We start from the raw sequence: 27520 nt of genomic DNA, 5'->3' as shown, positions 1-27520 counted from the left end.
ATACAGGGGCCGGAGCATCGTGATGTCATGGCTCTGCCCCCGTTGATGTCACGGCCCGCCCCCTCAATACACATCTATGGGAGGGGGAGCGGCGGTCACGATGCCCCTCCCATAGACTTGAATTAAGGGGGCGGGCCATGATGCCCCGAGGGGGCGGAGCCGTGATGTCACGATGCTCCGGCCCCTGTATCGCCGGTCATTATGCACAGAGCGAGTTTGCTCTGTGCAGTAATGATAGTGGGGTGCTGCAGCGGAGACCCATAGGGGATATGATACTAGGGGCGGATAGGGGATAAGATGCTAGGGGCGGAATACCCCTTTAAGGGGTTAAATCAGCACTTCAAATGTGCAGCCAACCTCAGCAGCCTTTACAAGTAGACCACCGATAACACCGATAATACATAGCACAGCATCGTTCAGTGTTCGCAATTGAAAGATTTTTTTAACATAAATAAGCCCCTTCCCTAATAAAGGTTAAATCACCTTTCTTTTTCCGGAATTTGGTATTGCTGCGTGTGGAAATGTCCAAACTATTAAAATATAACATTAATGAAACCGCACAGTGAATTGTGAAAATGTAGAAAAAGTACCATAATCCAGATTTGCTGATTTTTGTTTACTTCATATACCAGACAAAAATTCATAAATAGTGATCGGAAAATCCCATCAATACAAAAATGGCACGGCTAAAAACTACAGATCAAAGCACAAAAAAATGAGACTGCATACAGCCCTGTATATGGTTAAAGCGTACCTGTCAGTTCCCACAAAAAAAAAAAAAAAAACTGTTATAAGTTACTCAGTACCATCCTGATCATGTACTTATAATTTTAATGCCTCTAACAACCATATTTCACTAAAAAATACTATATTAAATCTTTTCAATCTCTCAGAGGGAGGGAGAATGTCCATCTCTTGCCTGCCCCAGGGATGTGGAAATCCTATCACCCGACGCCCAGGACATGTACTTCAGGGCGCCGGGCAGGTGAATTTTTCATAGATTTAACCCTGTATCAGTCAAGCTGATTTCAGTAGCTAAGGGCTGCCGCTAATAGCCCAGCATGCGGTGATCGCCGTGGCCGGCCATTAGCACTAGATCGCCGATGCCAAAGTTGACAGCACCATCTAAAGGGAACTGTTAACCATCCCTGGTGGCCTAGTGGGTTGGATTGAACCCCTGCAGCGCGATCGCAGGGGGGGGGGGGGGGGGGATATCGGGGTGCTCTCCTGTGGAGGTAGCCGGAGGGCTTACCTCTGCATTCATTAGAAAGAAGGGTCCCGGCACTCAGTGCCGGGACCCTTCTTTCTACTGGATTCTTGCTACATTGGTCCTCGGGCACCAACTATTGGTTGCAGTGCCGACCTTCTTGGGATTTACCTCTGCATTCATGGCTGCCTCCATGGATCTGTATTTGATTTGATCTGTATTTGATTCAACCAAATGAACACAGATAAATTGAGTTCAATAGAACTGCTTTGATCTGTATGAGGAATCTAAAGATTCCTCCTAATAAAGTGTATTTAAAAAAACGTTTGATAAGTTTTTAAAAAAACAACCATTAACCCCTTCCATATTAAAAGTTCATATCACCTCCCCCCTTTCCCATATATATATATATATATAATGTGTAGACATAATAAAAATATTTGTAATTGTCTGAACTATTTGAAGATAACATTTTATATCCCGTACGGTGAATGGCGTTAACGTAAAAAAATAATACCAAATCACAGAATGGCATTTTTTATATTTATATCATATCCCAGAAAACAATTAAGTAAAAAGTGTTCAAAAAGACTGATCAATACCAAAATGGTACCGATACATACAGCAGATTATGGCCCAAAAAATAAGCCATCATACAGCCCAGTATACGGAAAAATAAAAATGTTATAGGGGTCATGACATTTTTTTTTATGTCAAAAGTAAAAGAAAAAAAATTATATTTGGTATTGGTGTAATCAGGGTGACCTAAAGTATTAAAATAATATGTAAGTTTGACCACAACGTGAATGGCGAAAAAAGAGAAGAGAAAACCACCAAATTAGCATTTTTTAAATTAATTTCACCTCACAAATAATTTATTTTTGTTTCAGAGCATAAGTTATGGAAAAATGAAAGGTGTCATTAAAAAGTATAATTGGTTTCGCAAAAATAAGAGATATGGCTATTATAGGATGAGGAGGAAAAAACTGAAATGCAAAAACTAATAAAGACCTTATTTACGTACTATTTTGGTTGCGATTATTTTGTCTACCAGGACAAGTGGATTTTCATGAGGTACAATAGATTGTTGTGTTCCATTTTAGTCCCTTGGACAAGTAGTTTTTATTTATTTTTTATTTTTATTTTTACATTTCCACACCCCTGCTGCCCTGTGAATGACTCAAATTTCACTCTGCTCTGCCTCACTGGTCTGGGGAGTGAGCCTGGAAGTCAGCTTATAACTACACTCTGCTCTGTAACCCTTTCCATTCTGGTTTTATGATGTACATGTCACACAGAGAGGAGGGATGATTATTGGAGATTGCCTGTACACTACCACCAAAGAAAATATGGTGAGTGTATAACTTAGATTTTCCAAAATTAATGCACAGGTTTAGTGCTAAAATATAATAAAATCTATAAAACTGGGTATCATTGTAATTGTATAGAGCAACAGAATAAAGAAAACATGTTAAGTTATAAATTTTGTGGTAACATGAGTGGTGTCCTTCCAAAGTTCAATTGGTGGTGTAACAAAACCAGTCCTCAAATGGGACAGTAGGTGGAAAATTAATATTGTTATGGCTAGAGATGAGCGAACTTTTGAAAAATTCTGTTTGGCTGATTCGCCGAATTTCCCGAAAAAATTTGGTTCTGACCGAATTTATCCACAGCAAATCGCTATGAAAAACAGCTATTTCTGGCCTACAGAGAGCCTCAATAGGGGTGTAGAGCACTTTGCCTTGTCCAGCAGGGAGACCATATGGTGTCAAAATTGGAGAATAAAGAGATTTTTTATGTAATTTTAATTACTGGTGAACATTGAGCTGGCGGTCCTCCGCCATGTGAGAGGCCCATCTGTTTCAACCCATGCCTCTCAGTGCCCCCCTGACTATGAAAGTGCAACTGTTTCATTTATTAGTTTTGGTTCATTATCGCTCCAAGCTGTTTCATTGGATTCTTATGATAATTCCACAGGTAATCTGACGTAGACGACCATAAAGCCTCAGATTACATCAATTTTTTTAAATTTTAAGATTTATATTAGATTCCCAAGTTTAATTTACCTGTGTTTACTTTGAACTAATACTGTATGATTAAAAATCCCAAACTAACAATGAGTCACATGGCGGCACAATGACAGAGCCTAGAGGTGGCAGCAGCATAAGGAGACCATAATCTGGCAGAATGACACAGCCTGGAATAACACAGCCTGGCAGAACAAAGAGACCATATAGTGGCAGAACGACCCAGTCTGGTGGTGGCAACAGCCTGACAAGACCATAGGGCCTCACAATAGAGAAGATGAAAGATATTTTTGAAATTTTAAATTGAAGATTTTAGATATATTAACATTTAAAAGTTTAATTTAAGGTGCCAATAACATAACGAGACCATATCGTGGCACAATGACACAGCCTGAAGCTGGCAGCAGCATGAGTAGACAATAGGGCTTCACAATCCCTAAGATTAAAAGATGAATTTTAAAATTGAAATTGAAGATTTATGGTAACTAGTGCTACCATAAAATATGTTTAGATAATGTCCCAGGCCCAGCAGTTAACCATATACTGTAAACCATGAATGGCAGAGCTTGGAGCTAGCGGCAGCATGAGTAGACAATAGGGCACAATCCCTAAGATTAAAAGATCAATTTTGAAATTGAAGATTGTGAAATTGAAATTAAAGATTACACTCCCAAGTTTTAATGTACCGGGCCCCGGAGTGTGGTTACAAAGGACCAAATCTAACAAGGAGTTACATGGCGGAACAATGACACAGCCTGGAGGTGGTTTCAGTATGAGGAGACCATATAGTGGCTGAATGACCGCCTGGAGTTTCTGGCCGCATGAGGAGACTATATAGTGCTGAATGGCACCGCCTGGAGTTGACGGCAACATGAGAAGAACATATAGTGGCTGAATGGCACAGCCTAGAGGTGGCTGAAGCATGAGGAGACCATATAGTGGCTGAATGGCACAGCCTGGAGTTGGCGGCAGCATGAGTAGAACATATAGTGGCTAAATGGCACAGCCATGAGGTGGTGAAGCATGAGACGACCATATAGTGTCTGAATGGCACAGCCTTGAGGTGGCTGAAGCATGAGGAGACCATATAGTGGCTGAATGGCACAGCCTGGAGGTGGCTAAAGCATGAGGGGACCATACAGTGGCTGAATGGCACAGCCTGGGGGTGGCTGAAGCATGAGGGGACCATACAGTGGCTGAATGGCACAGCCTGGAGTTGGCTGAAGCATGAGGAGACCATATAGCATCTGAATGGCACAGCCTGGAGTTGGCTGAAGCATGAGGAGACAATATAGTGGCTGAATGGCACAGACAGGAGGTTGCTGAAGCGAGAGGAGACCATATAGTGTCTGAATGGCACAGCCTGGAGATGGCATCAGTATGAGGAGACCATATAGTGGCTGAATGACCGCCTGGAGTTGGCGGCAGCATGAGTAGACCATATAGTGGCTGAATGGTAGAACCTAGAGTTGACGGCAGCATGAGTAGAGCATATAGTGGCTGAATGGCACAGCCTGGAGTTTGTGGCAGCATGAGGAGGTCATATAGTGCCTGAATGGCACAGCCTGGAGGTGGCTAAAACATGAGGAGATCGCCGGCAAGACCTGGTTGTCAATCACAGACGGTGACCTGGTTGTCAATCACAGACGGTGACCCGCCGCAGCTGACGAGACCGGGATCGTGCCGGTCTCATCAGCATTAACCCCATAGATGCCGTGAACAGTCCTGATCATGGAATTTATGGGATTGACTAGGGGAGAGGGCTCATGGGATCCCATTGGTTGCCATGACAGCAGAAGGCCAGCTGATATAGGCCAGGCAGCATAGTATAACCTGTAAATAGTTAGTTTTTTTTTTTATAAATTAATGTGTACAGTCATGGCTGTAAATGTTGGCACCCCTGAAATTTTTCTAGAAAATGAAGTATTTCTTACAGAAAAGGATTGCAGTAACACATGTTTTGCTATACACATTTTTATGCTGTTTGTTTGTATTAGAACTAAACCAAAAAAGGGAGGAAAAATAGCTAATTGGACATAATGTCATACCAAACTCCAAAAATGGGCTGGACAAAATTATTGACATCCTTAACTTAATATTTGGTTGCACACCCTTTGGAAAAAACAACAACTTAAATCAGTCGCTTCCTATAACCATCAATAAGCTTCTTACACCTCTCAGCCAGAATGTTGGACCACTCTTCCTTTGCAAACTGCTCTAGGTCTCTCTTAGGGTGCATTCACACCACGTTTTTGTTATACATTTCCCGTATACGGTTTCAAGTTAAAAACCGTACAGAACTGTATGCATTGACTTAACATTGTAAACCGCATGTCAAACGCATCATCCGGTTTAGTCCGTTTTGCATCTCATATGGTTTTGTCCAGTTTTTTACCCGTACTCAACAAAAATGTAGTCTACCACGTTTTTTGGTCTGGGTGAACCGTATACTTTTTTTTTTTTTTTTTTTTTTAACATGGGAGTCAATGGGAACCGTACAGAACTGTATGTGCGTACGGTTCCATCAGGTTTTCACCATACGGCTTTTGACTTTGCACAGTTTTTTTTCTTGGAATTTCAATCAAACAAGTGAAACTTTATTCAAAATGGAGTGATAAGTTAAAAACGTATTAGTTTTTTTCTTAAAAAACGGACGCAACCGGACATCATTTTTCAAACCGTATATGGGTTAAAATTTGCGCACACTTTTTGATACACTTTAGTTAGGTTTTGAGGAATCACTTTTTCATCAAAAACCTGATACAGGAACTGTATTGCAAAAACATGGTGTGCATGCACCCTTAGGCTGCATTCACACCACGTTTTTGCAATACAGTTCCCGTATATGTTTTCAATTTGAAAACCGTATGGAACCGTATGCATTGACTCTCCATTGAAAACTGTATGCCAAACAATGCAGCCGGTTGTATCCGCTTTGCGTCTTGTACAGTTTTGTCAGTTTTTTTTCCGTACCCAAATCCATAGCCTACAACGGTTTTTGGTGGAAATCGTACTGAAACCTTATATGTTTTTTTTTTTTTGTGTCAGTTTGGTGTGACATTCTGTCCAATTTTCTTTTTTCCTCCCTTTATTAGTTTAGTTCCAATACACACAAAGGGAATAAACATGTGCATAGCAAAACATATGTTACTGCAATCCTTTTCTGTGAGAAATGCTTAATTTTCTTGAAAAATTTCAGGGGTGCCAAGATTTACAGCCATGACTGTAAATTAAGTGTAAAAAAAAAGTGCAAAAATCCCTAATTTTCGTCCAAAACGTGGAGTAAAAAAAGATTAAAAGGTAGCATAAGTCACAAAAAAGGGTACCAATGAACAGTACAAGTCCTGCAAAAAATAAGCCCTCACACAATGGCATTGGACAAAAATTAAAAAGTTATGGCTGTAGCACAAAAAAGGTAAAAAAATAAAATGTTGTTATGGAATGTAAAAAGAACATAAAAAGCTATATAAATTGGGTACCGCCATAATCATACTCACCCACAGAAAATAAATACCGTATATACTCGAGTATAAGCCGAGTTTTTCAGCACGATTTTTCGTGCTGAAAACACCCCCCTCGGCTTATACTCGAGTGAACTCCCCCACCCGCAGTGGTCTTCAACCTGCGGACCTCCAGAGGTTTCAAAACTACAACTCCCAGCAAGCCCGGGCAGCCATCGGCTGTCCGGGCTTGCTGGGAGTTGTAGTTTTGAAACCTCCGGAGGTCCGCAGGTTGAAGACCACTGCGGCCTTCAACATCATCCAGCCCCCTCTCACCCCCTTTAGTTCTGAGTACTCACCTCCGCTCGGCGCTGGTCCGGTCCTGCAGGACTGTCCGGTGAGGAGGTGGTCCGGTGGGATAGTGGTTCCGGGCTGCTATCTTCACCGGGGAGGCCTCTTCTAAGCGCTTCGGGCCCGGCCTCAGAATAGTCACGTTGCCGTGACAACGACGCAGAGGTGCGTCATTTGCGTCATTGTCAAGGCAACGCATCTATTCCGGGCCGGAAGCGCGGAGAAGAGGCGCCCCCAGTGAAGATAGCAGCCCGGACCACCTCCTCACCGGACAGCCCTGCAGGACCGGACCAGCGCCGAGCGGAGGTGAGTACTCAGAACTAAAGGGGGTGAGAGGGGGGCTGGATGATGTTGAAGGCCGCAGTGGTCTTCAACCTGCGGACCTCCGGAGGTTTCAAAACTACAACTCCCAGCAAGCCCGGACAGCCGATGGCTGCCCGGGCTTGCTGGGAGTTGTAGTTTTGAAACCTCCGGAGGTCCGCAGGTTGAAGACCACTGAGGGCGAATGATGAGAAGAGGATGATGAAGGGGGGGTGTGGGGATAATGAAGGGGGGTGGGGATGATGAGGGGGGGGGGGATGATGAAGGGGGGATGTGTGGGATGATAAGGGGATGATGAAGGGGGGATGTGCGGGATGATAAGGGGATGATGAAGGGGGGATGTGTGGGATGATGACAAGGGGATGATGAAGGGGGGATGTGTGGGATGATGACAAGGGGATGATGAAGGGGGATGTGTGGGATGATAAGGGGATGATGAAGGGGGGATGTGTGGGATGATGACAAGGGGATGATGATGAGGATGTTAATGACGGGTCTGGATGATGACAGGGGGGGATGAGGTATTTCCCACCCTAGGCTTATACTCGAGTCAATAACTTTTCCTGGGATTTTGGGTTGAAATTAGGGGTCTCGGCTTATACTCGAGTATATACGGTAATTATTACCGTATAGTGAATGTCATAAAAACATTTTTTTTTTCTTTAAAGTCAGAAATTTGCAAATTTTTCCACAATATTTTGGAGTTTTTCACAAAAAAATGCTTCATGAATCATCAAGATTTATCACTAATATAATGCACAATATGTCACGAAAAAACTCTCTCAGAATCACTTTGCTAAGTTAAAGCGTGTCAGAGGTATTAAAGAGAGACATGCCAGATTTGCAAAATTGGGCTCGGTCATTAAGGTAAAAACAGGCTGTGTCCGCAAGGGGTTAAAAAGACAGTTGTTGACCGCAGCGGGTCTCACCTCTGTATAACAACTTAACCCCTTAAAGTGTTACGGTCATTAAAAACTTATGACATGTCGATATTATTGATTGCACAGTGTCTCACTCCTTAGACGCACTGCAATCATTAGGTTATTAGCCAGAAAAGGGGCTGCTCAACTTCTCTGGCTTATAGCTCACGATCATATTGGGTCTCAGGAGTGAGACATGGTGCAAACAACAAACTTTGACATGTCAAAAATTGTTGTTAATGACAGTTACGCAGTTATGATGTTTAATGCATCCAATGCCCTGAACAAAGCATAAACCTGGTGACAAATAATCTGTCAAATCAGTCCTGAGAATGCTGTATTATTAAATCTTTGCTATTTTATTGGTGAAACCTAAGTAAGTAAATTACTATAAACAAATTAAGAAAGAAACATTTTATATGTAGGCTAAATTAAGCAATAATGTGCCATTTTTACCTGGCACAATGAATATGTCGCCTGTATTTACTTACTTGTGGAATCTCCCAGCTCTATCCTCATTGTCTGCATAAAGGAACATTTTCAGTGCATAATTCTCCACATGGACACTGCCAACAATTTCCTGAGTAATGGATTCACAGTCGCCGAGCTGCTTCTTTTGCTGTACAAGATTAAGGAACAAAATGGTTTTAATGGTTGCATCCTAATGTTTCTATTCAACAAGCAATATAATTGTACACAGTAAAATCTATAATATATATTTTACATCTATATTGGAGTTACTAAGAAAAACATTTATAATATAAATATATCCATGCTGAAGAAAATTAAGGGGAAAAAAAAAAGATACACGAGTGTGTAAAAAACAAAAAAAATGTATTCATTTAGGGTGAATTCACACATGGCAGATTTATAAAAAAAAAAAAAAAAAAATCTGCAACTGAAAATCAGTTCCAAATTTTACCTAATCTAAATTTCAGATATTTCAGATGAATAGAAGAGCTACAGATTTTTTTCCTGCAACAAACCTGCTGTGTGTGAGTTCAACTTTAGGGCTCATTCACACAGACCACCGATGCCTTCTTCTAAACACTCCGATGCTGACACTACTGGAGGGTGGACAAGAAAAAACACCCATGGTAAACTGGCAAGTTCTTGCCAATGGTTTAATCTGGTAACCAAGAATTCAATTGGGTCTAGGGGCTCATGGTGTCTGTCAGAGAAAGGGCACAGCTTAGGTATGCATCAACGTAATTTTTCAGGTGGTGTACATTGCTTTGGTGACAATTCACACCTGGGTGTAAATAATTTGGCATTATTACTCCAACGTTGCAGCTCCTCCGGCCTCTTGCAGGGGTAGTGCTAGCAGATGGAGTGGATCATTGAAGAGTAGACCCCCATTCAGTGGGATTTTGTTGCTGGAAAGCCGTGGTAACTTGGCTGTGGACCTTCTCCCTACAAAAATCCAATGTATTCTCCTTCTCGGAAGGTGAAATAATTTCCCCATTCTGGCTTTATACTGAGGGTCTAAGAGTGTAGCTATCCACTAATTATTTCCTTCCTTCAAGTGCTTAACCCCTTGAAGGGGTACTCCGGCCCTAATACATCTTATCCCCTATCCAAAGGATAGGAGATAAGATGTATGATCGCAGGGGTCCTGCCGCTGTGGACCCCAGCAATCTGTCATTCTGCACCCACCTTTGTGAGCTCTCTGCAGCGACAGAGGCTCAGAGTGTGAAGCGTGACGACTACGGGACCGGAGTATTGTGATGTCATGACTCCGTCCCCATGTGACATCATGCCCCTCAATGCAAGTCTATGGAAGGGGGCGTAACGGCCATCCCAGTGATAGCGCTGCAGAGAGCTCACAAAGGTGGGCGCGGAATGACATATTGTGGGGGTCCCCAGCATCATACATCTTATCCCCTATTCTTTGGATAGGGGATAAGATGTATTCGGGCTAGAGTACCCCTTTTAAGGACGGAGCATTTTGCAGTTTTTGTACTTTCGTTTTTGCACCTACAGACCCATATGATAGCTTGTTTTTTTGCACCACCAATTTTACTTTGTAATGACATCAGTCATTTTAACAGACAATCTATGGTGAAACAAAAAAAAAAAAAGAGCCATTTTGTAAGTTTGGGGGCTTCCATTTCCACGCCGTGCATTTTTCGGTAAAAATGACACCTTATCTTTATTATGTAGGGCCATACAATTAAAATGATACCCTACTTATACAGTGTTGATTTTGTCTTACTTCTGGAAAAAATCAAAGCTACATGCACGAAAGTTAATATGTTTAAAAATGTCCTCTTCTGACCCCTATAACTTTTTTATTTTTCAGAAGTTTTTATCTGTACCATTTGTGTTTGGATTGGAATTTTTGATCGCTTTTTTTTTTATGGTCTAAAAAGTGACCAAAAATATGCTATTTTTTACTTTGGAATTTTTTTTTACGTGTATGCCATTGACCGTGCGGTTTAAAAATACATTTGACAGTTACGCACGTGGCAATAACTCATTTGTTTATATTTATTTTTATTTACATAGTTTTTTGTTTTTAAATGGGAAAAGGGGGTGATACAAAAGGGGGGGTTAAATCACATTTATCATTTTTTTTTACACTGTTATAGCCCCCATAGGGGACTATAACATGCAATACATTGATTGCATACACTGATCAATGCTATGCCATAACATTGCATTGCTCAGTGTTTCCAGGCGCTCCATTGCTCGAGCCTGTATCTCAGGCTTGGAGCAAAAAATCGCCAATCGGACGCCGAGGAGGAAGGTAGGGGCCCTTTTCATGTGTCCTCAGCTGATCAGTACACCGCGGTTTCACCGTGGTGGTCCCGATCAGCCCGACTGAGCTGCCAGGATGTATTTTTTTTTTCATTTTAGACGAGGCAATCAATTTTGATCGACACGTCTAAGGGGTGAATACTGGACATCACCACGATCAGTGATGTCTGGTATTAGCCACAGGTCCCGGCTGTTACTAGGTGTAGGGACCGACCTGACATGACGCGGGGTCAGCCCGTGATGCGGAGTCAGCCAGTTATATTGCGAGAGCGGGCGCAGGTGTACAGGTACGCCCTTCCAGGTAACTAATACCACATGACCATTAGAGGCTATGTTCAAGTGTTTATAAACTTTACTACTTAAAACAAATCAAAACATACAGAAGCAAAGAAATGACCCCACTGAGAACACCTCACATTGACATTAAACATATTGTCAGAAAAAGCTAAATCTAACATTTATTTTACTTTTTCATGTCAGAAGCACTAAGTCATTACATTCCAGAGGTTCTCAATGATTTCATAGGTATAGGGAGCATGAGGGCCAGTCAATAGAATCAGTGCTTTGTCATCCAGGAACTTCCTACAAACTCTGGCCACATGGGGCCAGGTATTGTCCTGCACCAACACATAGTTTGACAATGCCTCTGATGATTTCATCCCAGTAACTAACATCAGTCAGAGTACCGTTGGAGGCTTGTACGACCCTCTAAGGATACTTTCACAAACCATCACTTGCCCATTGCAACCATCACATGCAATCTAGTGATGATGGATGACATTGCAAGGAGCATAACAATCAGCAAGTGAAGTCACTTGTGCTCAGTGTGAACTTGCTCTCATCTTTGAAGAAAACAAGATGACAATGGCAGACCTGCTAATTCTGGTATTCTCTGTTCAATACCAATCAAAGGGCAGGGTGCTGGGCACAGGTGAGCACATGTCCCAATGGAGGATAACAGGCTTTCATACCACCATCATAAAGTATGCTTCCGACAGTTTAGTCGGAAACATGCACACCTGGAGGTCATTAATAGGGCTTCAAAATTGCTTCCCATGCTCTTCCTCCCAAAAAGGAGGAGAAGATACTGGTCCTGCTGCTGGGTTGATGCCCTTCTATGTCTCAGGCAATCTTTGTGTAACAGCCCATGTCCTGGTATTTGCTCCATGCTCTTGAGATTGCGCTGGGAGACAAAAACTTTTTTTGAAATGGTATGTATGAATGTGCTATCCTGGTAAAGTTGGACCGCCTATGCAACATGAATTGGCTGCATGTACTCCCTCAGGCTACTAACCGTTTTCTTTTTGTTTGTTGCTGCTGCCTCTCCAGAGCACCTTTTGTCACTTATATCTGCACCAAAGCAGATTAACCCCTTAAGGACGCAGCCCTTTTTCACCTTAAGGACTGAGACCTTTTTGCAATTCTGACCACCGTCACTTTACGAATTAATAACGCGAAAACGCTTACCGAATATTCTGATTCTGAGATTGTTTTTCGGCGATTGTGTATTCTACTTTATTTTGGTGGTAAATTTTCAGCGTTACTTGCATCCTTTTTTTGGTGAAAAATCCCAAAATTTCATGAAAATGTTGAAAATTTTGCATGTCAGAAGTTGTATGAAAGCTTAGGTTTAGTTTAAGCTGTGGCAAGTCCAGCTGCAACTCACAATTATTAGTGAAAAGCAAGCTCAAGTGGCCACAGATAGGGCTGATAACTGCAGGCTGCACCTAGACCTGCCACTATTAAGGTATGTTCACACGGCAGAATTTTTGCAGTGTCCACATGATCATTCTACTGTAGCAGAGTCCCATTAATTTCAATTGAAGTCTGCTGCACTGTTTACACAGCGGAATTTCCGTGCCAGATGTTTAGACATGAAAAGACATTTTTATTAGCAGATTCTGCAAGGAAATGCATTGCAGTTTATGAGATAGCACATTTTCGAGCGATCCTAGCACCTGCCGAATCAGTCAAATGTAGGAAATGTCCACAGGTGTTTTCTGCGCAGACGTTCCATACATTTTATGCCACGTGAACCTGGCCTTATCGCAGCAAGTAGGGATCCTGCAAGCAATTATCATTAAAGGTTTTTTTTTTCTTCTTCTAAATCAACTGGTGGCAGAAAGTTAAACAGATTTGTAAATTACTTCTATTAAAAAATCTTAATCCTTCCAGTACTTATTAGCTGCTGAATATTAGAATATTAGAAATTCTTTTATTTTTGGAAAACAGAGCTGAAATCATGACCACACTGCTCTCTGCTGGCATCTCTGTCCATTTTAAGAACTCTCCAGAGTAGGAAAAAATCCCCATAGAAAACATATGCTGCTCTGGACAGTTCCTAAAATGGGCAGAGATGTCAGTAGAGAGCTCTGTGTTCCAAAAAGAAAATAATTTTCTCTTTAGTATTCAGCAGCTAATATCTACTGGAAGGATTAAGATTTTTTAATAGAAGCAATTTACAAATCTGTTTAACTTTCTGGCACCAGTTGATTAAAAAAAAAAAAAAGTTTTCCACTGGAGTACCCCTTTAACACAAGTGTTAGCCATAGCCAGTAGTGCAAAGTGCCCTTTTACTGTGATGTATAGGTGTTCCTCAAATTTTTTTGTGTACATATACATGTGTCGTCTTCTTAAGCTGAAACAGAATACTTTGCAGTAAACTTATGACGAACAGTTAAGACTGCTCATAGCACTTTGTTTCAATTTAGCTAAGTAACAAGTACTGTATCAAATTAGCATTTTACTAACATGTAATAATCTAATAACAGTGTTGAACAGAAGCTTATCCCCAATGTCCTCTGTGATGGAAATGGGTAAACTGTCCTGACCGGTTTAGTAACCCTAAAAAAGATTAAACAGACTGCTGTTTCAGTAATTGAAAGACTTCTCTTAAAAAACACAGTCTCAAAATACAAGAGGCCTCGGATTTCCTAATAAAAAAAAAAAAAAAAGCAAATAGCAGCATAGTTACAACAGGTGGACTTAGAGCTCATAAATGGACTTACTGTTCACCCCGGAGGAAATCTCTAGTTATTCCGCAGAAAACAAAAAACAGGATTATCAACACATCACACTGGCCTTCAGTTTTCACACTGCCAAGAGACTTGAAAAGGGGGCTTTCAGTAATGGATGGCTTATGTTTTTCTAGCGAGTTTACATGAGCAAAAATTCATCTTGCAGACTAGACATTTACTATATAAAAATCTTTGGCTCCTCTTTCTATAAAATACACAAATGGATGGCCAAATTGGCCTGCGTGAGATTTTCACTTAAAGGTAAACACCTGATGACTACAGATATCCACACAGTTTGACCTCTGGATATGTGAACACAGGGGGAGATTTATCAATATGTGTCTTTGTGCAGCCACTTCACAGCCTTTTTAATTGTGCTGTGTTTTTTGCTTGCATGCGCCAAATTTATCAAAACAGTGCATAGACTGATGAATTTTGCACAAATGAAAAAAAATCACCTCAGAACTTGTTGTAGGATGTCAATTTTCTAAGGCAAGGCAGATGTGATATGAATTTGCACTTTTTTTGAACGTTTGAGAATTATTTTTCCGCACTAGCACATGGTCTCACAAGGGGTCTGAGGATCTCATCTTGGTACCTAATGGGAGTCAGGCAACCTCTGGCAAGCACATGGAGGGCTGTGCGGCCCCCCAAAGAAAGGCCACCCCACACTATTACCCACCCACTGCCAAATCGGTCATGCTGGAGAATATTGCAGGCAGCAGAATGTTCTCCACGGTGTCTCCAGACTCTGTCACATCTATGACATGTGCTCAGTGTGAACCTGCTTTCATCTTTGAAGAACACAGGGCGCCAGTTTGTGGCCACACGCACATTTGTGGCCTGCTGGAGATCATATTGTAGGGCTCTGGCAGTGCTCCTCCTGCTACTCCTATCCCAAAGGCGGAGGTAGCTGCCCTGCTGCTGAGTTGTTGCCCTCCTACGGCCTCCTTCACATCTCCTGATGTACTGGCCTGTCTCCTGGAAGCGCCTCCATGCTCTGGACATTACACTGACAGATACAGCAAACCTTCTTGCCATAGCTAGCACTGATGTGCCATCCTGGATGAGCTGCACTACCTGAGCCACTTGTGTGGGTTGTAGCACTGCCAGCATTCAAAAGTGACCAAAACATCAGCCAGGAAGCATAGGGACTGAGAAGTGGTCTGTGGTCACACCTGCAGAACCACTCCTTTATTGGGGTGTCTTGCTAATTGCCTATAATTTCCACCTGTTGTCTGTTCCATTTGCACAACAGCATGTTAAATTGATTGTCAATCAGTGTTGCTTCCTGAGTGGACAGTGTAGTTTCACAGGAGTGTGATTGACTTGGAGTTACATTGTGTTGTTTAAGTGTTCCCTTTAATTATTTTGAGCAGTTTATCAAACAGGACAACTATGGTTAAAGGGGTACTCCGGTGGAAAACTTTTTTTTCAACTGGTGCCAAAAAGTTAAACAGATTTGTAAATTACTTCTATTAAAAAAAAAATCTTTATCCTTCCAGTACTTTTTAGCAACTGAATGCTACAGAGAAAATTCTTTTATTTTTGAATTTCTTTTTTGTCTTGTCCAAAGTGCTCTCTGCTGACAACTGATGCATGTATCAGGAACTGTCCAGAGCAAGAGAAAATCTCCATGGCAAACACATGCTGCTCTGGACAGTTCCTGACATGGACAGAGGTGTCAGCAGAGAGCACTGTGGACAAGACAAATTTTTTTTTTTTTAAACAAAGAATTTCCTCTGTAGCATATGTGGTGTCCCAGTACTGTATTTCATACTGTACCTTGTGTGCTGGGTCCCCAAAGTCAGAGTTCCTTGGTACCGTTTGGGTCCGCTTGCTGAGATAATCCCTAGTCACCTCTTCGTTCTTTAATTTTATTTGTTACATGTATATAATTAGTGTAATGTATTGATCTATTTAGTGTCTGCAGGACCTTAGGTCACCTGACCAATGTTTCTACTGTGATGGTATGCTAAAGGACCTTCCAGGTCACGTGAGTAGTCACAGATTCTACCATAATCCTTTGTGTAAAGGACTGACAGTTGGGATGAATCAGCTCAAGGCCAGCCCCTGCCCATATAAGGGAGCTGCCAGCCAATCCTCGCTTTCTTGAGTTCAGGACTAGCAAAGCGAGGAGATCCGTGCGACTTACAAGACAAAACCAGGCCTGAAGCCTAACAAACCTGCAACTTACCTTAACCGTGAGTTACTAAATCAAATCCCCGCTAAAGCTTGCGTGACTACTGGACCTAAAACCAATCCCCTAAATCCAGCGGAACAGTGTAAATCAATCTCCAGAGCTTATACTCACAAGGTCCAAACCAACTGTCAGGATCCTCATAGACTGTACATATGTAAAGACTGTTCCTGTTTTACCTCTGCATAAAATCTGCAGTAAAGTTTCCTACAGTTTTCTGAATTTCCGGTTGTGGACAATCATTTATTCCTCCCTATCGTTCTTGGGACGGGTGGCAATAGGACAAGTATATATTGAGGAGCCCTCACCCTGGCGTCACAACAGAAAAGGGTTAAACCAGCACCCTTTCATCACTGCACAGCTACACCCCATATACCCTAAACCTCCACAAGCTTACCACACATACAGCTGCTAATAAGTACTGGAAGGATAAAGATTTTTTTATAGAAGTAATTTACAAATCTGTTTAACTTACTAGCACCAGTTAAAAAAAAAAATGTTTTAAGTTTTCCACCGGAGTACCCCATTAAAACTCAGGATATGTGCTCGGACAGACATAGTGAACATAATGAAAACATGGTCAGAGTAACAGGTGTAATTACCAGCCCAGAACAGCATCTGAAGAGACCTTATATATTCTCCCAGTGCTGAAGTCAGGAAGGTTAACCCTTCTCATTGCAGGGAGAATTAACACAGAAACTGTTCATACATAAACATAATATCTAAACAGGACCCAAAGCAAAAAAAGGCAAAATACAGATAAACAGACATTACAATGAGCTGTAGTTTTAACACCTTACTGCTATAGGACACATGCAAGACGTACTAATATCCTGTTCTGTGCGACGTGCTGCAAGAGATCAAAGGCGGGACCCAGCTGTCAATCAAAGCCGGGATACAGCCGCAGTTACGCTATACTGCAGAAACAGAGATCACTCCGTTCTCGGCAGTTTAAACCCGAGAGATGCCATGCTCAGTACTGACCATGCAATTTATAGAATTGAATCTCACAGGCTGAGTGTGAGTGTATTACTGACAGTTATGCTATACTGCAGAACAGATGTACAGTAATATAGTATAACAGGTAAGAAGTATTAAAAAAGGTTTATCAAGAAAGTGTAAAAAATGCCCCTTTCCCAATAAAGCCCTATATTATATATATAAAAAAAAAACTATACATAATTATATTTGCCACATTCATAATGACTAAATAATCCCTAAAAATAAATAAAAATGATCACAAGTTAGCAAGTATTACAAATGTGGAACCAATAAAAAGTATAGCTAGTTCCGCAAAAAAACTAAGCCCTCAAAAATTGGACAAATTAAAAAATTAAAAGAAAAAAAATATTTGCGTTTTTCCACAAAAATGCTGCATGTATCAATTTTTTTTCCCCATTAATATAAAGTACAATATGTCATGAAAAAACAAAATCTCCGAATCGCTTCACTCAGTAAAAACATTCCATTTAAAAAAAAGGCACAAACACTAGATTTGAAAACTGGGGCTTGGTTATTAAAAGGGGTATCCACCATAGGGTGATTTCAGTACTTGCCTGCCAGACAGTAATGGACATGCTTGACTTTGGGCTAAATTGCTATATTGAGAGATTACCAGAATGCTAAGGCTATCTTTTTGTGAACTGACTATTTCCTATTGGCTTTTGTTCTCTCAAAATACATGTCCCATGATTCCTTGTTTGCAAGCGTGAGGTCACTTTTCTCCCTCCCACACATCAGCCACCCCACCCACTGAAACACACCTGTGATCCCTTCCATGCAATACACCTGTGTTTTCTGACCAGGGTGTATCCAGCTGTTGCAAAACTACAATTCCGCACTGCAACCTGGAAAAACCTGAGACGACACTCATTCTGTATCCTGTTAAAAATTAACATTGGGGCAAAAATCACAGAAGAATTGCGAGACTATATTATGAACTACAATAACTTTACAGCCCATGTAGCATAGTCAAATAAGTAAAATCCCAGAATATCCCTTTAAGGTAAAAACAGGTGGCTATATTTTTAGCTGACATATAAGTAACATATAAACCAAGTTTCAGCAAAACATCTTCAGACATTTGGAAGTGATGCTGAACATACATAAATAAACTTCAAGAAATACCAGTGCAGTGCTCCTTATTGATGCGAAGGGGGGCATAAGTCTCACCATTCCCCATCAAGCGTTTTGCTATCTGGTACCTTTACCTGGAATTTATATAACCACCATAGGTCATATGTTTTGATCTGCCACAGTGGGCCTCATTTACTAAGATTGGAGTTTAGTTTTCTTTGTGGGTTTTTTTTTCGACAGGTATTTTTCCATGGTTTTTACTATTGTTTCTTTTATTTGGGGATTTTCACTACGTTTTGCTTTTCACACATGCTCTGAGCTGTCAGGTTTTCCAGAGCTCAAATCCTCCACATTTTATATGGCAACATTAGTAAATGTATACATTTTTTTCATTTTTTTAGAAACTGTATTTTTTTTTTTTTTTTTTAAAGACATACCCTTTTCCCTTGATGATCACGCCCTTTTTAGGGGTTTCTGAAAAAAGTGGAAAGTTAATAGGGTTTTGGGGATTTTTTTTCAGAAATTCTGGGGCACAACAAATCTACTCAGAAAAGCCTTAGTAAATGAGGCCCAGTGTGCTTTGTTTTTCTTATTTAAGCCTTCCAGAATGATAATAACTAAAAATGTAAAATCAATGTTTTCAGAAGCGGGATCAAACCAGATGCTGTTGGAAATTTCTGTGATATTCTACATAAAATTGTGTAAACTTTAGCAATAACAAGCATGTCATGCCAACTATTTTTATTTGTATATATATCCTTAGGCCATCTGTATCCGTCCCATCTGGGGTCCGTTTTCTTTTTTCTTGTGCAGAAGGGAATCCGAAACGGGTCAGAGAGCAATGGACACTTAATGGGGTCCGTGGGGGATCCAGTAGTTTACCAGAGAGAAAAAAATTATAACTACAAACTAAAACTATTTCCAAAATAAAACAATAAAGTAGGCACAATTTGAAGTAAAATGTGCAAATTGCCATAATAAATAGGATGTGTGTGCGACTCATTTTGCCTGCATGACATATTTAAAAAAAATCCTGTCTCTTATACCCTTTGGTGTCAAGAACATTATTTAGGAGACAGCTGATAACTCGTAAATTTTATTGCTGTATTTAGCCATTTCAAATCTAAATAAACCAAAGCCTTGAATTTCCTTCCATGAATAAAGCAGCCATCAAAACCCACTGATTTAGTGCTAATAATCTTTGTGGATTTAAAAAAAAAAAAAGAACAAACATTTTTTACAAAAAAATGTTTTCCCACTTACCTTTATAATAATGCACTGCTATTATAAATATAATGGCTAATCTCTTTATTCATTTATTTATTTATTTAAGTGTAGGAGGGGACAGAGGCAAGGATGCTCTGTATACCGGCCTGTATACAGCCTGGATCATCTCCTGAATCGGACCATGGATCCAGGTAAGTTGAACCTGTAGGCTTTTTATATCCACTATACTTGGTCTGCACACCCCACTAATAGAAACCGTTTTATATATAAAAAAAAAAAAAAGTCTGTGGCTGAGGAAATAGTTTATGACCATGTGTGTTTCATTTTACCCATTCTCTGATTTATTATTTCCACCTCTCCAGATTTTGGTAGGCCTGTTTCTATTTAAGAAAGCAACGTTAAGTTATTGACTGGCTTGGCACTAATGTCCATTAGCCGGGTGCAAGACAGTCTGTTCTGCCCAAGATACACTGATACTTCATGGCTGCTGACACATAGCCAAAACGGACAGTTGATTTTAACACCTTGGACATGCATATATTTCACAATCTGCGCACACAGCAATGTCTGTGCCACACAGTTAAGTAAATAAGACCTGAGACACAACATAAATAGAAGATTATTTGCTCTTAATTAGCTTGGTTAGAACGTGCTGCTAATAAAGGTGTAAGATCTTGAGTAAATGATGATGTACATAAGAATATTAAGTATAAATCTGGAATAATATATCAGTATATATCCAGTAATGCATAAATTCAAAGCTTAATTACAAGCGGCTTGGCTTTTATTTAGTAAAATGCCAAACTATCCTCCCAGGAATAATATACATGATATTAGTGGCCAAGAGCAGAACGATCAGTTAAATGGAATTTCACAAGCACTTGGTGATTTTTAAAACAGGAGAATGTACTCTTTCAGAGAGCAATATGATAAACATGAAATGGGCAATGTCACTTTAAAAAACTTTTAACATGTTGTAGAGACATTAACAAAGACCAAGATATTGAAAGTTATCAGTTTTTGTGCCCACAAAACTCCAGCATCCAAAAGGTCCACCATATCAGCAATGGGTTAGAGCAAGTTAAAAAAAAAAATCAATAAATAATTCCGCACAGCAGAAAATATACAAGGTTTTAACCCCAACAGGGTATTTTTAAAGTTGAAATGTTGAATGTTTTCTGCCATGGGCATTACAGTTTTTCACTTGATTTAACCCAAACTCTTGGATGCTGTTACAATGGGCCTTATGGATGTCCAAGAAATATCTAAAACATTTTGATCGTTCAGGGACTTCAAAATGAAAAAAAAAGCTTTTTACTTTATTTGGAAATTTTTTGAGATATTTAACCCCTTGGGGACGGAGCCCATTATGACCCTAAGGACGGGAGCATTTTTTCCAAATCTGACCTCTAGCACTTTATGAATTAATAAATGCTTTTACTTATAGATTTGATTCCGAGACTGTTTTTTCGTGACATTTTCTACTTTATGATAGTGGTAAATTTTCGTCGATACTTGCATCATTTCTTGGTGAAAAATACCAAAATTTCAGGAAAATTTTGAAAATGTTGCATTTTTCTAACTTTTAAGTTCTCTGCTTGTAAGGAAAAGGGACACCCCAAATAAATTACATATAGATTCACATATACAATATGTTAACTTTATGTTTGCATCATAAAGTTGACATGTTTTTATTTTTTGAAGACCTCAGAGGGCTTCAAAGTATAGCAGATAGCAGTTTAGAAGTGAATTTGAGGGTCTTTATGTTGGAAATCCCCTATGATAGACCCCATTATGAAAACTGCACCAATCAAAGTATTCAAAATGACATTCAGAAAGTTTGTTAACCCTTTAGGTGTTTCACAGGAATAGCAGCAAAATGGAGGAGAAAAATTTAAATCTCCATTTTTACACTAACATGTTTAAAAGGTAAAAAGGCCCCCCAAAACTTGTAATTCATTTTCTCTCGAGTAAGGAATTACCTCATATGTGGATGTCATGTGCTCTGTGGGTGCAGTAGAGGGCTCAGAATGGAAGGAGCGACAATGGGATTTTGGAAAGCTAATTTTGCTGAAATGGTTTTTGGGGGGCATGTCGCATTTAGGAAGCCCCCATGATGTCAGAACAGTAAAAAAAAAACATGGCATACTATTTTGGAAACTACACCCCTCAAGGAAGGTAACAAAGGTGTAAATTGAGTTGTTATACCCCACAGGTGATTGATGAACTTTCGTTAAAGTCGGACGTGAAAATGCAGATTTTTAACACAAAAATGCTGGTGTTACCCCAAACTTTTCATTTTCACAAGGAGTAATAGGAGAAAATGCCCCACCAAAATTTGTAACTCCATGGGCTTTTGGAGAGCAAATTTTACTGAAATGGTTTTTGGGGCAAAAAGCATTTAGGAAGCCCCCATGATGCCAGAACAGTAAAAAAAAAAAAAACACATGGCATACTATTTTGGAAACTACACCCCTCAAGGAAGGTAACAAGGGGTAAAGTGAGCCTTAACACCCCACAGGTGAATGATGAACTTTCGTTAAAATGGGATGTAAAAAAATGTTTCAAATAAAAACTCAATTTTTCATTTTCACAATGGGTAATGGGAGAAAAAGCTCCCAAAATTATGGAAATACCCCATATATGGATGTAAAGTGCTCTGTGGGCGAACTACAATGTTCAGAAGAGAAGGAGCGCCATTGGCTATCAATATTGGGGGAGAAGGATGATGTAAAAGAACATATAAGAGAATTTTTTGAATTTAATAATAATAGTACTTCAATTATTAATATATGGGAAACAATGAAAGCTTATTTACGTGGTATTTTTATAAAAAAAATCTTGTGAAAAATGGAAAATTAATGCCCATAGTGATATGCTGCATGATGTAGTAAGGAACACAGAGGCTAGATTTGTATTAAATCCATCACAATCTCTGGGAATAGAATTAGCGGCAGCACAAAGGGCTGTTAGATTACATATAATAGAAAGTGCTAACCATAAAAAAATTATGAGGAAACAAAATTTCTTTGCAGAGGGGGAGGCAGCAGGCCATATGTTGGCCAGTATAAGTAAGGCCCAAGACCCGGCGGCGTCAATATCATCCCTTATAAATGAAGAAGGTAAGGTGGTGAAGGAGTATAAACAAATTCTCGAAACCCTGGTAAGATTTTATTCAAATTTGTATAGTAAAAAAAAAAGACCTTGGAGGGGAATGAGTTTTTGGCAGGAATTAACTTACCAAAATTGGAAGAAAAAGATAGGAATTTTTTAGAGGCAGATCTAAAATTAGAGGAACTAGAGGAGGCGGTATGTACAGCCCCAAATAACAAAGCTCCAGGGGTTGATGAACTCCCAGGAGAAGTATACAAAAAATATGGTGACTTGCTTCTACCAAAACTCCTAGAAGTATTTAATTTCTCATTGGCACAGGGACAACTCCCCCCCTCTATGAGGGAGGCTATTATAGTAGTTATCCCTAAAAAGGGAAAGGATTTAAAACTCCCTGAATCATACAGGCCAATATCATTGTTATGTAACTATGTAAAAATTCTAGAAAAAGTGTTGGCCAATAGATTAAATAAAATCATTTCTAAAATTATCCATCATGACCAGATAGGTTTTATCCCATCAAGGTCCACATTCACTAATATCCGTCGATTATTCTTTAAGTTTACAGATGCCCCTCGGACTCTAACCGAGATAGGGCCATTTTCACACTGGACGCCCAAAAGGCGTTTGACTCAGTGGAGTGGCCCTACCTCTGGGTGACTGAGGGAATTTGGCTTCGGACCAAAATTTATCTCATGGGTACAACTATTATATTGTAAACCAAGGACATGTATAAAAGCTAATGGGGGACTGTCTCGGGATTTCTCTCTTGCTCGGGGTACAAGGCAAGGATGCCCCTTGTCTCCTCTCCTGTTTGCCCTGACAGTGGAACCACTGGCACAGCATGTCAGGGGGGCGGAGGAGATAGGAGGCTTCCAGTATGGGACTTATGTTAATAAAATCTCATTATATGCAGATGACACTTTGTTATTCCTAAATGATACAGGACCATCTTTACAGATGGCTGTGAATTTGTTTGATAGGTTTGGAAAGACTTCGGGAGTATGTATTAACCGGGAGAAGTCCTTCTTGTTACTACTAGACCGCCCACCGGCAAATATCTATATAAATAAAAACTTAAATATTAAAAGTGTTAAACAGTTCAAATACTTAGGGGTAGAGGTAACTAATAATATCTTAGATTACGAAACTTTGAATTTAGCCCCAATACTAAATCAATTCAAGAAAAAGTGCAAGGCATGGACAAAACTCCCATTGTCAGTAGTCGGCAGGGTAAATCTTATAAAAATGATATACCGTATTTATCGGCGTATAACACGCACTTTTTAGGCTAAAATTTTTAGCCTAAAGTCTACCTGCGTGTTATACGCCGATACGCCGCTGCAGTTCAACGATTTAAAGCGGGCGCTTTAAATCAATGAACTGCAGCGGCTTTGCAGGTGCAGAGACCGCCAGCGCTGTCGGCTTCTCTGCCCCTGCCCGACCTGGGGTCTAGAGCCCTGCTGCCGGCCCTCATCTCCCCCTGGCTATCGGTGCCGCTGCCAGTTCTCTCCCCCTGACTATCGGTGCCGGCGCCCCATTGCCAAGGCCGATAGCCAGGGGGAGAGAAGCGGCGCGGGCAATGGGGCAGTGGCGCCGACAGACAGGGGGAGAGAAGGGGCAGTGGTACCCATTGCCGTTGCCTCCCCCATCCCCGGTTGCATAATTACCTGTTGCCGGGGTCGGGTCCTCGCTGCTTCAGGCCTCCGGTGTGCGTCCCCTGCATCGTTGCTATGCGCTGCACGGCGCGGCACAATGACATCACTTCTCTCCCCCTGGCTATCGGCGCCGGCAATGGGGCGCCGGCACCGATAGTCAGGGGGAGAGAACGGGCAGCGGCGCCAATAGCCAGCGGGAGAGAAGCGGTGGCAGCAGGGCTCTAGACCCCAGGAAAGGCAGGGGGAGAGAAGCGGGCAGCGACGGCCTCTCTCCCCCCTGCCTTTCCTGGGGGTGTATCGGGGTATACGCATGCACACACACGCACCCTCATTTTACCAAGGATATTTGGGTAAAAAACTTTTTTTACCCAAATATCCTTGGTAAAATGAGGGTGCGTTTTATAGGCCGGTGCGTGGTATACCCCGATAAATACGGTATATGCCACAATTACTTTACTTGTTGTATAATTCGCCTATATGGATCCCATTTAGCTTTTTCAATAAAATAAATATTCAGTTTAGAGATTTAATATGGCACGGCAGAAAGCCAAAAATAAAATTGGCTAATTTACAAAGACCTAAAATATCAGGAGGCCTAGCATTACCAAACCCCTGGGTATATTACCTTGCAGCTCAACTGCAACATATTAGAGGGTGGACGGAACTTCAAAATAGTAATGACATAAATGCAGTTATATGCTCTCATCTACATAACAAACCCACCGCCCCAACCCCCCCCCCCCCCCCCCCCCCAATCGGCCTCTTGGAAAACCGTGATTTTTTGAGGAAGAAAAAAACTCTCCCAACAAAACATTTGATGTATAAGGTCTGGGAAAAGGTCAAACAGATTCGTAAAGTAGAGAACCCTCACAGTTATACTCCGATAGGGGACAATCAGACATTTCCAGAATTTTATAATTTACAGGGTTTTCAAAACTGGAAAAAAGCAGGTGTAATGTGGATAAGAGATTTGTATAGTGATGATATATTTAAGTCTTTCGTGGAAATTAAAGATGAATTTCAGATTCAAGACTGCTATTTTTTTCAATATTTACGGTTGAGACATGCTGAAGAATCACAAAGAAAAAAGACTAGGATGTTAGAAGTTAATAATGATTCTTTATTGGATATAGTTTTTTAGTCTCCGAAACAAGTCGGGAATATTTCACGGATTTACCAAATGCTGATGGAAAACTATTTTGCGGAATCTCGTGTACCGGCCTTTGAGAAATGGAGGTCGGAGGCAGATGTAGGAGAGGGACAATGGCAATTGATTTTGCGTGCAGTTCCGGACCAGTCTCTAGGAGAGGGAGCTAGGCTATCTCAGATTTACATATTATATAGAACATATTACACCCCTAGCTTCCTCTACAGGATTGGATATAGAAAAGATTCTAAATGCCCGAGATGCCGAAAGGAGGAGGCGGATCTATACCATATGCTGTGGCACTGTGAGTACATAAAAAATTTCTGCGGGGAAGTTGTGAAATACATTGAGGATACATTTAACATTAATATCCCCCAGGAACAAAGAATTTGTATATTAGGGCTTGTCGAAATACTGGCTATAGACCAAAATTTTAAAAAATCACGGTTGGGAGATTGCTGTATATAGCAAGGAAATTAATAGCCCAACAATGGAAGGATCCTAATCCTCCGAAACTAGTTCAATTTACAAAAAAGGCAGATTCCATAGCTTTAATGGAAAAAAGCAATTTATATAAAAAGGAACTGTGTTCAAAAATACGAAATAGTATGGCAAAAATGGATCTATAGAAAGTAATCTTCCTTTTTCTGACCTTTTTTTTTTTCTCCATCTGAGGTGCCACCAAATGAAGGGGGGGGGGGATGGGGGTGAGGTCAAAATGTAGAAATAAGTAAATTTGATTAAATCATATGATAATTATGCTAGGGATAAACAGAGCTGTGGGGTAAAAAAAATGGGGAAAAAGCTTATCTGTTATTATAAATCTTTGTTTGATTACGATGTAATTCACATGAATTTTTTGAATAAAGAAAAAAAAATGGGATGTAAAAAAATGTTTCAAATAAAAACTCAAAAATTTTCACTTTAACAATGGGTAATAGGAGAAAAAGCTCCCAAAATTATGGAAATACCCCATATATGGATGTAAAGTGCTTTGTGGGCGAACTACAATGTTCAGAAGAGAAGGAGCGCCATTGGGCTTTTGAAGAGAGAATTTGGTTGGAATGGAAGTCGGGGGCCATGTGCGTTTACAAAGCCCCCATGGTGCCAGAACAGTGGACCCCCCACACGTGACCCCATTTTGGAAACTACACCCCTCACAGAATCATATAAGGGGTGCAAGGAGCATTTACAACCAACTGGCGTTTGACAGATCTTTGGAACATTTGGCTGTGCAAATGAAAAATTAAATGTTTCATTTTCACGGTTCCAAAAATCTGTCAGACACCTGTGGGGTGTGAATGTTCACTGCACCCCTTGTTACAATCCATGAGGGGTGTAGTTTCCAAAATGGGGTCACATGTAGGGGGGGGTGTACACTGTTCTGGCACCATGGGCGCTTTGTAAACACACATGGCCTTCAGTTCCAGCCTAATTCTCTCTCCAAAAGCCCAATGGCGCTCCTTCTCTTCTGAGCCTTGTAGTTTGCCAGCAGAGCACTTTACATCCACATATGGAGTATTTCCATACTCAGAAGAAATGGGAGGCTTTTTTCCTATTACCCCTTGTGAAAATGAAAAATTTGGGGTAACACCAGCATTTCAGGTGGGGAATTTTTTTTTTCTTTTTCACGTGCTACTTTAAACGAAAATTTGTCACAGACCTGTGGGGTGTTAAGGCTCACTATACACCTTGTTACATTCCTTGAGGGGTGTAGTTTCTAAAATGGGGTCACACGTGGGTGTTTTTTGCATTAATGCCAAAACTGCTGTAACTGTCAGCTACCCCTGTGCAAATCACAAATTTAGGCCTCAAATGTAAATGGTGCGCTCTCACTCTTGAGCCTTGTTGTATGTCCGCAGAGCATTTTTTGTCCACATATGGGGTATTTCCGTACTCAGGAGAAATTGCGTAATACATTTTGGGGGTCTTTTCTCCTTTTATCTCTTGTGAAAAGTATGGTGTGACACCAGCAGGTTTGTGTAAAATGTTTTATTTTTTACACTAACATGCTGGTGTAGCCCCTAACTTTTCCTTTTCATAAGGGGTAAAAGGAGA

General features: G+C 40.6%; 1 protein-coding gene across 4 annotated transcripts in view; it reads right to left on the bottom strand.

Annotated features, from left to right (window-relative positions):
- VTA1 (vesicle trafficking 1) overlaps nucleotides 1–27520 on the bottom strand; it is a 270718-nt gene that overhangs the window by 116875 nt on the left and 126323 nt on the right. For all 4 annotated transcript variants that reach the window (XM_056567241.1, XM_056567242.1, XM_056567244.1 and 1 more), the window contains one exon: nucleotides 8758–8885. In XM_056567241.1, the coding sequence (XP_056423216.1) occupies nucleotides 8758–8885 (128 nt within the window). The remainder of the gene's footprint in view (nucleotides 1–8757; nucleotides 8886–27520) is intronic.

Source organism: Hyla sarda, chromosome 3, assembly GCF_029499605.1.
Source record: "Hyla sarda isolate aHylSar1 chromosome 3, aHylSar1.hap1, whole genome shotgun sequence".
NCBI lineage: Eukaryota > Metazoa > Chordata > Amphibia > Anura > Hylidae > Hyla > Hyla sarda.
Note: the sequence above shows the minus strand (reverse complement) of the source record. Positions and strands in the feature narration are given on the sequence as shown.